Below are 15,602 nucleotides of genomic sequence, written 5' to 3' on the forward strand. Positions count from 1 at the left end.
CTGGGACAAATGTGCTGATGCTATTTTAAAGAAGGACCAACAGCGCAGGTACATTCTTAGAAAACGGAATATTTGTAACATTGATAACGTAATTCTGGCCAAGGGTGAGTGATTTCTGTCTCGACACTGCCTTCTCCTATAGTCTGGTCAGTGGTCAGGCACGGTTCAGTAGAGAGCACAATTGGGAGGGATAGCATGTTCCTCCGCAGTCCGCACACAATATGCCCTTTGGGTGAAACTCCTCACTGTCAGATAAAAAGAAGCAGCTGGTGACTCCATGTATAACGTAGAAGACATGCTTGTCTACACCCTCCCCAGACCAAACAGTAGGGGTTGGCAATGACAGGACAAAAAGTAAAAAAATAAATCATGTACCATCTGTACCTGACCAGGCTGACTGAGAATGCAGTCAGCCTGGTCAGGTACAGGCTGACCAGGATAGTGGATAGCATGTACAACATGTTATCCACTTCCAGGGGAGTTCCAGCCACTGCCTTCAGGTTGGAGCCGAGGCAACAAGCAATCTAATGTATTAACATGGCAATAACTCAATTAAACAAGATGCAGGAAGCAATGGGGAGTTTGGGAAAATAGAGCGAATAGAGTATGTGGAATACATCCACTAAATTATGTAGCATTACATGGACTAGGATGTGGAACACATGAAGAAGGGGATGTGTGTGTGTGTGTGTGTGTGTGTGTGTGTGTGTGTGTGTGTGTGTGTGTGTGTGTGTGTGTGTGTGTGTGTGTGTGTGTGTGTGTGTGTGTGTGTGTGTGTGTGTGTGTGTGTGTGTGTGTGTGTGTGTGTGTGTGTGTGTGTGTGTGTGTCCGTGCGTGCGTGTGCGTGACGTGGGTGTGTGCGTGGGTGCGTGCATGCATGTGGTCCCCTCATCTCCCCTCTACAGCATGTTTATTCCAACTCCCAGATATGAGTGCAAAGGACCGCATCCTTAATGACTCTTGTAATAAATGATTTAGACCCCAGTGCAAGGAACAGCCTGAGAGAAGAAACACGAGGAGAAGGAAAGAGAGGGAAAACATGCACAGAAAATGAGACAGAGGAGGCAAAGACAAACCAGAGCAGGGCAGAGGAAACAGAGGGATAAATGAGGGAGCGAGAGAGAGAGAGAGAGAGAGAGAGAGAGAGAGAGAGAGAGAGAGAGAGAGAGAGAGAGAGAGAGAGAGGGGGTAAAGATAAAACAGAGAAGTAAAGTTGGTTGGGGGGGCAGACAGACACAGACATAAGAGGGGAAAAGTGATCAAGGAGAGAGAGATAGAGGCACATGCTTTTAGATTCAGTCTACAGAGACCAATCCAGGAGTAAATCGAAAATAAAGAACAGTAAAGAATCATTAGCTGTCCCCTGAACAACTCAGTACCCACTGATACCATCCTTGGCCTCCTAGACCAGGGGTTTTCAACTGATTATGAACCAGGGACCACCACGCTGACTAATAATCAACCTGGGGACCACCACCCTGACTAAGAATCAACCTGGGGACCACTGTTGAGTTGAGTGAGGGGATATTAAAATCAATATAAAATTTGTTAATTTGAGGTGAATTAAATCAAGCCCTTAACAGTCAGTAATTTAATATATGCTAGTCTTCCGGAGCTATTCCTTTGCCTGGTTGCCCTTACTCTGTTCTCTTAACTTGCATGATTATATGGGCACAATAATAGACTCAACCAGTCAAATCCGGTTCACTTTACCTTGAAATTCAAACTCCCTTTCTGTGGAAGTTCTTGACATCCGACTTCCCAGTAACTGACGTCATCATACGTACATCACCAGGTCACTTAATGAACTAGTTCGTTTTCCAACTAGTGGTCGATAAAAAACATACTAAATGCATGGCCAGGGACCACATGCAATACCTTCACGGACCACCAGTGGTCCACGGACCACCAGTTGAAAACCTCTGTCCTAGACAGTCAAAGTGAGCTTATAGCTGTGTTTACTGTTTACTTAGCCATAAGCTGCAAAGTCCATTAAATAAATCATGCTCGTCCCTACTCGCAAAAGCAAAACAACAACACGTGCAAGAACAGCCATGAAGGTAACCATCCTATGCAATAGTAATAGCGGTTAAAACATGCTATAGTCATGTACCTCGGGCTCTGTGAGGCTAAAAGCTCCATTAAGAGCCGCCTTTGCATCAGCAATTCAGAAACACTCGCGTCACATTATGTCAGCAGTATGGGAAAGGGGAATAAGAGGTAACACATAACACGACCAACCTTAAGGTGGTATCACAAAGCAGGCAAGAGAATAATACAATTACAATACCCACCTTAAGGTGGAACCAGTACTTGTGTGGTGTGTGACAGAGAGCGTGTGTTTGCACGCATGGACCTAGTTAGAAACCCATGACAAATGTGGTGTGAGATATTTGGGATGCTATCTGTTATGGGAGAGTAGAGAGACGTACTGAGGAAAACCAAAAGACAGAAGAATTATGGGATTGAGGAAGAAGACCGATAAGATCAGTACACTTGTACTGGTCTTATCGCTGTGTGTATACGTACGTGTGTGTGTGTGTGTGTGTGTGTGTGTGTGTGTGTGTGTGTGTGTGTGTGTGTGTGTGTGTGTGTGTGTGTGTGTGTGTGTGTGTGTGTGTGTGTGTGTGTGTGTGTGTGTGTGTGTGTGTGCGTGCGTGTGTGCATGCGTGCGTGTTTTAAGAGTCGTTTGGTCAAGTAGAGAACATTGGATGGGAAACAGGTCAGGAGTATGTATGTGCGTGTGTGGGGGGGGGGGGGGTGAGTTCAACACTACTCTACTCGAAGTAACTTTAGTCTAATACACTTTAGTGTAATACACGAGCTCCTTGACAAAGACTTCCCTGTGAATAATTCCTGTTCAGTCTCACCCCAAATTTTCATAGGGGTTTTAGGAACATATACACACAACGTGCAAGCAGGAATTAAAATAATAATAATACTGTCAACATAATAGTGAAAATGCATTTCAACAGTCAATTACAGTCTGTATGGCACATTGTTGGAGCTTATAATAAGATGTAAACAAAAACAAGTTGTTTTTGCATACCCAACAGATGTGACCCTTGACCTTGTCAATAAATGACTCTCTCTCTCTCTATTTTTGTTTTACAGAAGCCAACTATTTTACTTTCAAATCATTCCTGTAAATGTGATGGCTGTTCCAGGCTTCTCTCTCCCCAGCGTGCCTGCCTGCGTTATGGTAGGTACAAGTCTTACTAAACACTGTTCTGTTTCACATGCTTTTACTTAGTGATCTCTCGTCCACCGCTTTGACTCCAGCGACAGACCCATGACTTATTCACGTTGATGGATTTTTCCTGTATACAGGCTGCCCTTTTCCTTCCCCCCCCCCCCCCCCCATAGTCAGCTGCCCCAGTATCCCTGAGTCATGGCACGTCACGCACCACTGTTACCTCCTTTTTTCTATTTAAAAATAATGTTTTATCCCAAGATTTTGCAACCCATTTTTTCACCCAGTGTCAATTATCGAATGTAATCCTGGGCGCTACACTTCCTCTGCCAACCTGGGCGGGCAGCGGACTGACCTCATGCTTCCTTCTATGCATGAGGAGTCCAAGCTGCTTCTTTTCACCTGACAGGGGAGAGTTTCCCTGGCCGGACTAAGTGCGTAGAAGGAACACGTTATTTCAACCAGTTCCTTTCCCCTCCATCAGGCGCCCCGGCTGGCCAGGGGGAGGTACCGGTAGTTTAGAGACCAGGATTACTACTTTTTTATTACTGCATGTTTTTTGTGAGGGTACCTACCCTAGGGGACACGGGGAGAACATGCAAACTCCACACAGAAACGCCCTTTCGCCAACCCTGCCTCGGGTATTCGCACTGATGACGCGGAGGTGAGAACACGCCCCCAGCGCCCACAGCGTCCCCAGTGGGAATCGAACCCAGGAACTTCTACCTGTGAGGCGACTGTTACCTCCAAGATTTGGGTTGAGTTCATTACATTTGTTTTTACAACTCACTTAACTCAGACAGCTTAAAATTATTTAAGGGATAGCAAACATGTATCGTTGTTATGATGGGTTATGGAAAGTTGTAATTGCTTTCCTTCCGTACACAGTAAAATCCTTAGTGATAATTAACACTTTTTTAAGTGTAGCATCCCTATTCTGGGGGAACATTCACCACACGTTGCAAGATTGGATTCTTTTCAGCGAAGGTTTGGTGTATAGGGGAAAAAGAGCAGACCAAGAGTCAAAGGTCAAAGGATATGTGTAAACAGACAAACAAACAAAATATATTAATTTACAATACACAGAGGATGGTGCTGTCAAACAAGTCTACGAAGCTATCTATGGAATATATGAACAAGTTTGATCTGCAACACAATTGCAAATAGTGGGGGGTCTCTGCTTTGCATGTCTCTAAGGGGTCCTTAGCCAGAAACACATCGAAGACCCCTACTCTAGAGCAAGATTAAGGTCTCAATCAAATGGAGATGTGCAGTATACAGTAGTACTAAGTAGTGTGTGGAGTCAACAGAAACCAAGTCAACACTGTCAATACCTGATGGACATCAGGAAATGAGCCAAAGGCTTAAGTACAGTAAGAGACAGCCACTCATTGTAAATTGTAATCCCCCCTCCTCTCACAGGCTCTTTCTTTCTTTCTTTCTTTCTTTCTTTCTTTCTTTCTTTCTTTCTAGCATTGTGTATAACTACAGGTGCTGCTCTGGACTTCACCTCAGCATCTGCCAGGTAGAACAGATCCTCGAGTAGTATTGTCTGCGACTTAACAATGTCCTTGATCATTTGGAGAGACATGGGGAGCCACTTTCAGAGTTTTCCCGCGTATCAGTTTCCACTGCACTCTTAAGAATCGGTCAATACTTGAAATCTAGCAGACTGAGGCACGGGGAAACAGGGTTTCTCTGGCGCTCTCTCCTCCATCTTCCTACTGTATGCTCACTAATGCATTCCTGTCATTGGGGGAGTTGGACAGCAGTAGTGAAAGCCAACAGACAAACCACAGTGATGGATGGACAACCACTCCACTAAAGTCCTAATAACACGGAAAGTGAGAAGTTGTTGTTGGAGATGGATTTTTTTGGATGTTTAGTTTATGTTGTCCACAGAGTCAAACACGAAAAATCGAAGAATAAAAAACTGTCAAAAAAAGATTCTAGAGCTAGAGAATAGAGATTCCATTTTTGGTAGGCTACATACATTTTTAATAAAGTAAGAAGCACAGAATGGAGAATAAGTAATGAAATGAGGAATTTTCTAGCTTGTAAAGCATGTAACACATGGCATGCTGACAATGAATGGCAGTGAAGGGGAAACAGCACAACCTTTTTAGGAGTTTGCTTCATGAAATATTCAAAGGCAAGTCAGCAAACAATTGGGGCATGGCGGTGGGATCCGGAAATATTAATAAATAAACACCAAATTATACACGCGCACGCACGCACGCACACGCGCACACACACACACACACACACACACACACACACACACACAGACACACACACACACACACACACACACAGGCCACACAGGTTCTCACTACACTAACCTCCCACAAGAAAGTTGCATCACAGCCCAACCCCGCTGCCTCTTCTCCTCCCAGCTTAGGGGAGGGGGGGGGGCATTATGAGCAAAGGAATTGGCAAAATAAATATCACTTTAATTTGTGGAAACGCACGCACGCACGCACACACTCACACACGCACACACACACACACACACACACACAAACTTCAAGAACTTCCACCCCCAACTTTGTACCTTGCAACTGTCTGAAACGTCCATCCAGGATGGAGTTGAAGCAGATGTTGGAGGCGCTGTAGCTCAGCCAGCGTGCCCGTTTCATGCTCTTGGCCGAGGAAGAGGAGGAGTTGGAAGATGGGGTGGCAGGGGGAGGATGAGGACGAGGGTGAGGATGTTGGTGTGAGGCGGAGGAGGGAGAGGGTCGCTGCCGTCTGGAGGAGGACGTGGTGGATGAAGAGCACACCGTGGGGGTGAGTCCCGCGGGGCCCCCAGACTCGGGGAGGTGCAGGAGTGTCCCATTCTTCTCCAGGTGATGCTCGGGCTCGGGGGAGTGCTGCTTACGCGAACCACCGTCCCCCTTGTGCAAGGCCGTCTTCTTGGGGTCCTGGGGTCCACGGTGAGCCGGCGGGGTGCTCCTGCTCCGGCTGGTGCTCAGACCCACCCGTACCGGAGCCGCCTCCTTCTCAGTGGGCGCGGGGCGGCCGGTGGATGCCTTCTTGGTCGCCGCCCCGCTACGGACGTTGGATGCGGTCTCCCTGCTGCTGGCTTTCAGGGTGAGCTTGACCTCTCTAAGCCGTGGCTGGCTGATGGGGGTGGCGCGCAGCAGGCAGGGGCTACTCATCCTGACCCCAGTCAACAACAACAACACACGGCCTGTGGTGTCTGGGAAAGGAGCTGGGCTCTCTCAACGTCTCTCCTCGTCTCTCTCCTCTCACTGTGTCCTCCTTTCCCGCTTAGCGCCTCATGCTCGCTCCCTCCTCGTCCTTCCCTCCCTCCTTGCCACTTCCCTCACTCTCTCTCTCTCTCCATTTTCTCTACCTCCGCTGCTGCGACGATGCTGCTGCTGCTCTCCGAGGCTCAGACAGCCTTCGGTTCAGCTCAGAGTGGTTTCTCCAGCAGCGCCCCAGCCATGCATACAATATGATCCCGGCTGCACAGGTCCACGTGCTCCCAGCGAGGGCTGGGAGACTCCCTCCCCCTTCTAAACAACACTCCCACATGACGTCAGTCACCACACTGGGAAGTGGCGATGCAAGTCAGATGTGACTTGACAAAGTCAACAACATTCAAGAAGTAAGTACTGTAGCGATGTAATGTGCCAGTAATCGAACAGGCACACGTCTTTGCCAGGGGAAAGGGGGGGTACATACAGTAAATACCTCAGAGGAATGTGTGTTTGTGTGCTCATGCAAGGAGCCGTGTACAGTGCAAATGCCATTTACATCTAATATGGTTGTGCCTCAAAGGCATGGTGAGACGATGCCTGGGAGTTCACAAGCAATAAATCCTGACTAGGTGTCAGAGCGCTCTCTCTCTTCTTCACTCTCTCTCTTCTTCACTCTCTCTCTCTCCTTCCCCCTTTTCCTTCTGTCTCTCTCCCTCTCTGTCTTTCTCTTTGCTCCCTCTCTCCTTTCCTCTGCTGACAGGAAACTCTGATTGCATTACCGAAACATCAGTGCAGAAGCACTCAAATACAACAGCACCAACAGCACCCACACAGCCAGCACTCTCCTCACTTAAAGAGACAGAGAGGGAGAAGGCATCCAGAGAGAGTTACTGAGTCTGGAGACTGCTCTGACCCTTCAAATCTGGCCTCCCAGAAGTGTCATATCGACATAGTCAACGTAGGACCATGACATCTGACCCCTTACGGTGTTGGTGGCTTTAAGAGCAGTATGTATATACATGGTATGACCCTCACCTTCCCTTAAACTTCCTTCTGTGATATTTACCTCCGTTCCAGAACTGCTGCTATATTCACAGGTGGGTCACAGCTTACAAGCTTAGGGAGAAATCCCTGAAATGTGTCCTATGAGAGGCAGGCAGGGCAGCTGTCCAGATCGGTCAGACACGGCATTCTGAGAATGTGCAAGCGATCCCAGTAAAGTAGTAGGGCACGGAAGGGGTGACAGGGCTCAGCTGCTGGGGGGTGTGTCTGGGACCACGAGATGCACACGGGACACACAAACACACACACAAGACACAACACAAGGCCTGAATCTTGAGTCTGTAGTAGGTTTTGACCCACACACGACAATGTAGTGCAAAATAATGATTAAACACTTTTTCACTCAATGATCTGCTGATGATGACATGTCAACCAAGATTCATTGACATGCCTAGATTTCAAACATAAAAAATAAAACAATTCAACAACAGTGGCTACTATTTTAGCTTTCCAATATTCCAGGAAGAGAGACAGAGCTTGCCAGTGATGTCATTGGCAGGAACATTTTGGAGAGCATCCACAGCCTGCCTCTGAGACAGGGAGCGAGTAGACGGAGGTTGACACACACACACACACACACACACACACACACACACACACACACACACACACACACACACACACACACACACTCAGACATTAACCACTTATACGCCATACAACGAACAACGAACAGTGAAAATAGCCAATCAAAAAGCTCAAACACATTGTGATACAACATGTTGTGAACTTGTACATAGATGGCCTAATTTCTCATTCTTTTGAAAGTCTTTGCCTATAATGACATGACAACGGCAGGTTGAAAGAGGTTAACCCATTGAAACTGGGAAGCATCTGTGTCATTTTAGATTTTAGCGTTGGCTATTAAAAAATAGAAGATCTACAGTACAAGGTCACACAATTCTGACACAAATCTTCTCTTTTGGGGGTCCCTGGCACAAAACATTTTCAGATGGGGGGTCCGTGGCCAAATACATAATTACTGTACAGTGTGTGTGAGATCCTATAGGCACGAAAAGGTTTGTGAACTACTGATTTAAAAACGTATTTGTAGAACCGACCTCAGGTCTTCAAAACGCACCCGTCTCAGACCTGTGCACACAATGCTGTCCCCTACCTCAGTGGTTCCCAAACCATGACCCAAAACAGAAATTAAATATTCGCCCGGGACCCAAACTAGTGAAAAAATTGCAGATCTATGCTTATAGATCTGCTATTTTCACTAGTTTGGGTCCTTTACTTCTTAAAGACATTTCTTAGATTTTTCTTTCATTTCTTCATGACATTAGTGAAAAAGAATCATTGGATTTTGTTGTTAATTCATGAAAGGTTTTTTTTGTTTTGAAATAATAATAATTAAAAACCAAATGTAGGAAAAATAAACTGAGGGGACCCATAACAATGTGCCCGTGGCCCACAAATGGGCCCCGGCTTAGTGTTTGGGAACCAGTGCCTCTATACTGTAGGTGACTCACCTGCGAGGGCCTTGATGCGCGAGCGCTCAAACAGCCGGGCGGAGCTGTTGTCGTTGTCCAGCCCCTCGTCGGGCAGGTCAAAGCGGGTGTTGATGCGGCTGTACTGCTGCGTGATCTCCACGTTGTCAAAGTCCGTGGTGGACGGCATGGCGGCGGTCGTCATGGCGGTGGCCAGCGTGGCAGCTCGGTTTGGGGTGGGGAGCGCCGCGAGCGCGTCCTCAGGTGGAGGAGGAAGGAGGCGAAGTGAAGATGGGCCGGGAAATGGTACGATGGAGCCGGAATATTACAGGAGGGGGGAGTCTGGAACACAGGTGGAGAGGTGGGGGTGTGTCATTAAGACTAACGATGTTCGTGTGATTAATGTTCCTCTCTGTCAGCAAATGGCGTTCAGTTCATCATGCTCCGGACGCTGAATATAGCATCCAGAGTCACTGGAGTGGTTCAGATCGCGGAGGGTATTTATAACAATAATGGAAGCAACAATACAAATTGAATAATCAAGTAAAAAGGACAACTGCAATACGCATATGACAATGTCAAGAATAGACTTATGTGGGAGGGACTGCTGAGATAAGAAAGAGAGCCCCCCCCCTGTAGGCCTTGGTGTTACCCGCCCAAACCTATTCAAACAAAACATACTGCACAGTACATACGGGTCACAGAAATATCTCTGTCCAAAATAACTAATCAACCACAAATGCAGCTCTCATCCCCTTGTGACACACACACACACACACACACACACACACACACACACACACACTAGGGGTGTCACAATTCTCCAAATCCACAACTGAATTTGACTTTCAATATTAAAACCACCATTTAATTCAATTTAAAAAATGTACATCACACTGTCAAAGAAATTTAACCATATCCAACCCCTCCTGCCTCTACCCCATAGGAGCTCCATTTTGTGCACAACACGTTGTCCAACTGTCACCGTGCGTTAGTGTGTCTGTGTATTCTCTGCATGGAATGGCGGGTGAAGGTTAGCCACTAAGATAGCTCTATCTGCTCACAGCATGCTTTTCTTATCATCTCCCACATGGGGAGGGCAATCCCTCCTTAGCGGAGTACATGACGAAAGCCGCTCAAACTGGCTGTGCTCAAAAGATGCAGCTCATGTAGTTTGAGCTGTGAATAATGAGCGCGTTTGTGTATGTACGTGTTTCCCTTGAACTCTGGAGGCATCTGTTGCATGTTCCCCTGAGTTGCTGTTGGTGGAGAATGACGGTGGTGCACAAGTGCATAATGTTGAGTGAACACAACAAGTAGAGCAATGGTTTTCAAACCTTTGTGCCCAAGCCACACTAAAGGGCAGGTCAAAACCTAGTATTCGTAACTGTGCAAAATACCATCTATAACACATGTTATCACTAGTAAATTATATTTAGTAACAATAACAACAAATAAAAAGTTTAAAGACTTAAAGCCGTATTTCATAGTTCACTACTTTTTGCCTAATGACATAAATAATGGATGCCAGGTTGAAAGTGGCTTAGGTGATTCTGTATTGGGTTAAAGTAAAATTAAAAAGTTAATTACTTTTTGTATGGTTGTATTTTTCAATAATAATGAAAGTGATTGTAAGTAAGTCCCAAGGCACACCTGGACTTGTCTCATGGCACACCGTTTTGGAACCACTGCAGTAGACTGTCCTCCTGTGGGGCTCATTAGAAGTGCATGCATTAATTACTTATCATCAAAGAAGACTGAGAGAATACTGTCTTAGCTATCTCGTTAGAGTTTAGAATGATCAAAGCAATAATACAAATAGCAGCACTAAATTTAAATGAAATACCACCAAGGTGATACCACCAAGAATTTGCTCAGATACAAATTCTCATTTATTGAGAACGCTTACGCGTTTCAGCCTCAGCCTTCCTCAGAGCAGATTTATAGTCAGGTTTTTGTGTTACTAATACACTATAATAACTAGATGTTTCTTGCCTTGATGCTTTAGAGTTGGGGGGGGGGGGGGTAACTCCAACTTCTTCAAACGTAACTAGATAAAGTGCCAATCGGCACAGGTCTCCACCAGGATTCCTCTTCAGCCTAGTGGGAATATGCATGCACAGTTTCATCGCAATCGGACGCTGCGTTGAGGAGTTGTGGCCATTTGCTACTCCTGAAAACTGTAGGAGCCAATCGTGGCCAATCAGGATGGAATATGAGAAATCAAACAAACCTGTCTTGATCACATGACTATGGAGATGATGTGTACCGATTTGCGTGAAATTTGGATAAAATCTGAAGGAGTAATAATAGAAAATGTGTTTTACATATGTCGGCCTCCTGGTGGCGCTATAAAGAGCAGATGTGAAAAATTCCAGACAAAGATTTTTCCTTGGCCTCTAGGGAGTTGGCATACAAAGTTATCCACAGATCCGTGCAGTTAGAGGTAAAAACACTTTTTGGCCAGTTATAGCGCCACCTTGAGGCTGAGTTGAAATTGTTCATGTGGCATTTTGTCCTCGGCCTAGTGGGAATGTGGGTGCACAATTTCACGGAAATGACGCGATGTGTTCAGCATTTTGTTTGAAACTGAGCACTCCTGTGAACTTTGGAAGCCAATCTTAACCAATCAGGATGGAGTGTGAGAAATCTGAAAGAGCGGTTTCGTTGAATGGCTGTAGAGAGACTGTGTACCAATTTGCGTGATGTTTGGACAAAATCTGTAGGTGTACTGTGCAAAAACTTGTTTTGCACAAAGCGGCCTCCTGGTGGCGCTATAACAGGCCGTTCTGGAAAGTTTGGGGCAGAGGTTCATCGTTGGCATCCAGGGAGTGTGTGTGCAAAATGTGGCATCGACCGGGTTAACGGTGGCCGAGATTAGCTGCTAACGGACGGACGGACGGACGGACACACACACGGACGGACGGACGGAGTGCAAAACATACTCTCCCCACATGCCTTCGGCCTGGTGGAGACAATCAACAGCTCAACTCTGCATTTAGTTTGTGGACTGGGGCAGGTTATCCAAAATCCATCAAGGTACTACTGTACTGGTGAAACCAGTGGTGGTATTGGTGGAAACCACCAATACCAAGGACTACTCTGTATGAGAGTTTCACAGTCCGCAGTGAGACAAACGGAAGAGGTTCTGTGTGTGTCTGTCTGAGTGCTCAGAGAAGAGGGGCCCTGGGTGACACTCCAGTGGAGGACATCCAGCAGGTCTGACTCAGTATCAGAGTCCTGCAGGGGGATGTTATCAGCCCCCGGGACGCTCCACCCTCCACTGGGGAACCCCTTATCAACTCGCACACAACCTGGAGACTGAACGGCCACGCTGCTTCTCCATGCAGACACCATTATAGACCCATAACCACAAAACCAATATCCACGAGCTGTCAGCATGCAACTGCACTGTAAGCGATACCCACAATACCGTACAACTCTAATTATGTCTGGGGGATTAATAAGCAAGTGTTCAACTTAATCCACAGAGCTGAGACAACAACATATAGCTGCAGGTGCAACAGACACACTGTAGCTCAAGCTGATTAAAACCCATTTTGGGCGGGAACCCCTTTTGGTGTTAGCATTATGTTATACTTTAGCTATTGAAAAATAGCAGATCTACAAGCTCGTAGCGTGCCACTCGACTTGGTGGCGCGCTATGAGCTTGTAGGTCTGCTATTTTTGAAAAATCGAAGAACCACTGACTTTTTCAGAAAACTGTCAGGATGTAGAAGAAAGTTTTAGAATCTGATCTCAGGTCAAAATACGTTGCTTTTCTCATCTCAAATGAGCTGTTAAAAGACCCCCAAAAGAATGAAGACAGACACGTGTTAGTGAAGTGCTGGCAGAGGACCGTGTTGAGAAACTTGTTCTTGGCTAAACAGTGCCTCTAGGATATTGTGCCACTCTGTGTAAAACACCTGTTGGTGTCGTGTGCATGTCTGTCATTGATGGAGCTCTCTCTTAACATGTTCCAGTAGATGTCAACAGATGTGAATGGGACACAAATTATGTTTGAACAATTGCTCTCACATTTCTTAAAAGATGAATGGGGGAAAGTTTACTGATGAAAAACAAAATAAACTAGTTGTTTTGAAGAATACAGTAACTGACCTATGAAATATTATGATGTGAGGATGAAATAATAACATTGAAATTAAAATATGTTCTGTTTCAACTTTCCACGAAGAACTGTACATTCTAGTAGCTTGTGCTTCCAAAGATTTTGCAGAGCATCAGAATACCTTAATTGTTTATGAGGGGAGATGAAACACCCTTTGCCACTGATGAAAAATTGCATCCTCTTGCAATCTGAATAATCTATTTGCAGCCCAAGTACCCCCGTAAAATAGGGTTGCAAATTTATGCTTACGAGTGAGATACCAAGATACCTTTTCTTCCCTTCAAATCACCACTTGAGTAGAATTATGGCTCACTGGCAGGAATTCCCAATGCTGTAACTAAATCTGTGCTGATGTTTCTACCCAGAAGAATGCAACGCATTAGCTGGCTACTGTCTAGGGGAGAGGGTGCATTATTTTGAGTAGCGCAACAAGTCAAAAGAGAAGATGAAATAAGAGATGGGTGTAGTCAAGACGTGTGTGTGTGTGTGTGTGTGTGTGTGTGTGTGTGTGTGTGTGTGTGTGTGTGTGTGTGTGTGTGTGTGTGTGTGTGTGTGTGTGTGTGTGTGTGTGTGTGTGTGTGAAATTGTACCAGCAACTGGACCAGAGAAAGATTGGGCGTAGTGGGAGGGAAAGGGAGAGGGGGTGATGTCCAGTGCAGACTGACAGTGTAAATCTGAGACATAAACACAGAGTACAAAGAAATCGATGAGCCTGGCTGCAGGATTGAATGTCCATCATGGTCTAGTAGTGGAGTGGATATCTCACAGGCTGGCTTGCTTTAGCTTATGCCAATAATGAACAATACACAAAATAAATTATATATATTCATCACTGACGAGGAAGGAATACGGCAGGCCTACATTGCTGTAATGAACATACTAGTAGGCCTACACATCATGACCTAAACAATGAATTGATATTGGACGTTCCCATCTAAAATCTGCTATTGTTACACTCAAACTTGTTTTGACTGGGATTGACTGAGCTGGCTCAGGGGTCATGACTCATGAGGAATCGATAGTAAAATTTTCCTGGAGTGTTTACACTACATCTGTATAGTCTTCTGTAGTCTGTAGACATCCAGAACGTTCGACTGGTTAGGCGGCGCACCACACACTTCTCCTTTTAAGGGGAAATGTTATTTGCACCGGGTGCATTCATGTCATTGTCATTTCAGCTTGGGCACCACAGTTGTTTTCATTCAGCCATGATGGATGAGACAGGCCTTGGGGTTTAGCATGGCAACACAGTCATGAAGAGAAAACAACAATTAACAGCGTTGAGAAGTAACTATAGGGCTAGATACAGTACTACTGTAGCAGTGTAGGCTACAACATAGCCTACAAAAACCAACAACGCAGAGGCTATTGAATGATAACGACTCGAGAAGCGCAGGCGCAGGCGCGCATTCAGGATACTGTGTCTCGCAAAACAAAAGTTCATCAAAGTTCATATATGTTGATTAAAATTATGTTTTTACACAAGTTATCAACGGGCAAACATATGAAAGCATATATTTATGAAACATGATATTTGAGCGTTGTCGTTAAATTACAAAAGAACTGCATGTCCTCTCTCACATGGCAGTGCCAATGAGCAACAGGTGGTTTTGGAGGAAAACTACATTGCAAATCAAACGGAACGTTTGTTATCCCGTGACCAATGATAAAAACTATTTGGCCAAAGATCAATAATTCCATTTGTCTAGCGCATTAGGCCCGCAGCTACTTTCAATTTACACTTACTTGGTTCTGGATGTTGTCCTGTCCGAAGGGCTGTTTATCTTGACACTTTTCCCTGCCAATAAACCAATTATAATCCCATCGAAACAGCCTGGTCCTGGTCAGAGTAGCGGGGTCCACCACATGTGGAGGGACTGGTGGAACTGGGACAGGGGACTTGGGAAGGGGATTGTAGGCGCCACACCACGGTCATTCCCTAAAGCCAGCTTCTGACCCACCCTGTGTGTTAAAAATAAAGTGGGCGCACCGAGTACATGATCTGTGCGCGCAGGGGACGCACATTCCTGACAAGAGAGGGTGACTCTAAATGGCAGACGCACTTTACTCTCCCCCCACCCGTGGCCCGTCTGTCGCTCTCATCGACCAAACACCCCCGCCCCTCAGAAATGTCACCTCTGCAACACAGCCACCGCGTATTCCATTGATATAAGTCTAATGTAGGCCCACTGTAAGGAACACGAGTATACCAGTACAGCATACTCATTGTAAACTTAAACTGCACCGAATAGACTGTATAAGAGTTTTAAAGGTCTCATGATATTAATTTTCATTACTTTTTCTTTTAGGTTTCATGACCTGAATTACACCCACACAACCTGAACTTTGAATATTCTGTGGATTGTCTGTGGGTTGGGATTTTCTCTGTGTGTTCTGAAGCATTTTGAGCTGCAATGAAAACAGCAAACAGGCCTCAACAGTGACATCTGCTGGCAAATTGTTATGTCATAATATGACAAATCCCATATATTATATGGGATTTGTGGACTCTTACCTCACAGTCCACAGGCCAATGAGAGCACTTGTTTGAGCCAGAAAACCGCAGACCACAGAAAATCTAC

At 45.6% G+C, this 15,602-nt stretch overlaps 1 protein-coding gene across 2 annotated transcripts in view; it reads right to left on the minus strand.

Annotated features, from left to right (window-relative positions):
- The window catches only part of sptb (spectrin, beta, erythrocytic), a 61,343-nt gene extending 46,247 nt beyond the window's left edge, over positions 1–15,096 (minus strand). Inside the window, exons 1-2 of one of the 2 annotated variants that reach the window (XM_083791249.1) lie at positions 14,767–15,096; positions 8,934–9,233 (exon numbers count right to left, since the gene is read on the minus strand). In XM_083791249.1, coding sequence (XP_083647375.1) covers positions 8,934–9,096 — 163 coding nt within the window. In that variant the 5' untranslated portion in view covers positions 9,097–9,233; positions 14,767–15,096. Of the gene's footprint in view, positions 1–5,747; positions 6,438–8,933; positions 9,234–14,766 lie in introns of those variants that run through there. The other variant, XM_083791248.1, reaches the window with a different exon arrangement.
- Between the last annotated feature and the right edge of the window lie 506 nt (positions 15,097–15,602).

This window comes from Protomyctophum parallelum, assembly GCF_964188405.1.
Source record: "Protomyctophum parallelum genome assembly, chromosome: 20".
NCBI lineage: Eukaryota > Metazoa > Chordata > Actinopteri > Myctophiformes > Myctophidae > Protomyctophum > Protomyctophum parallelum.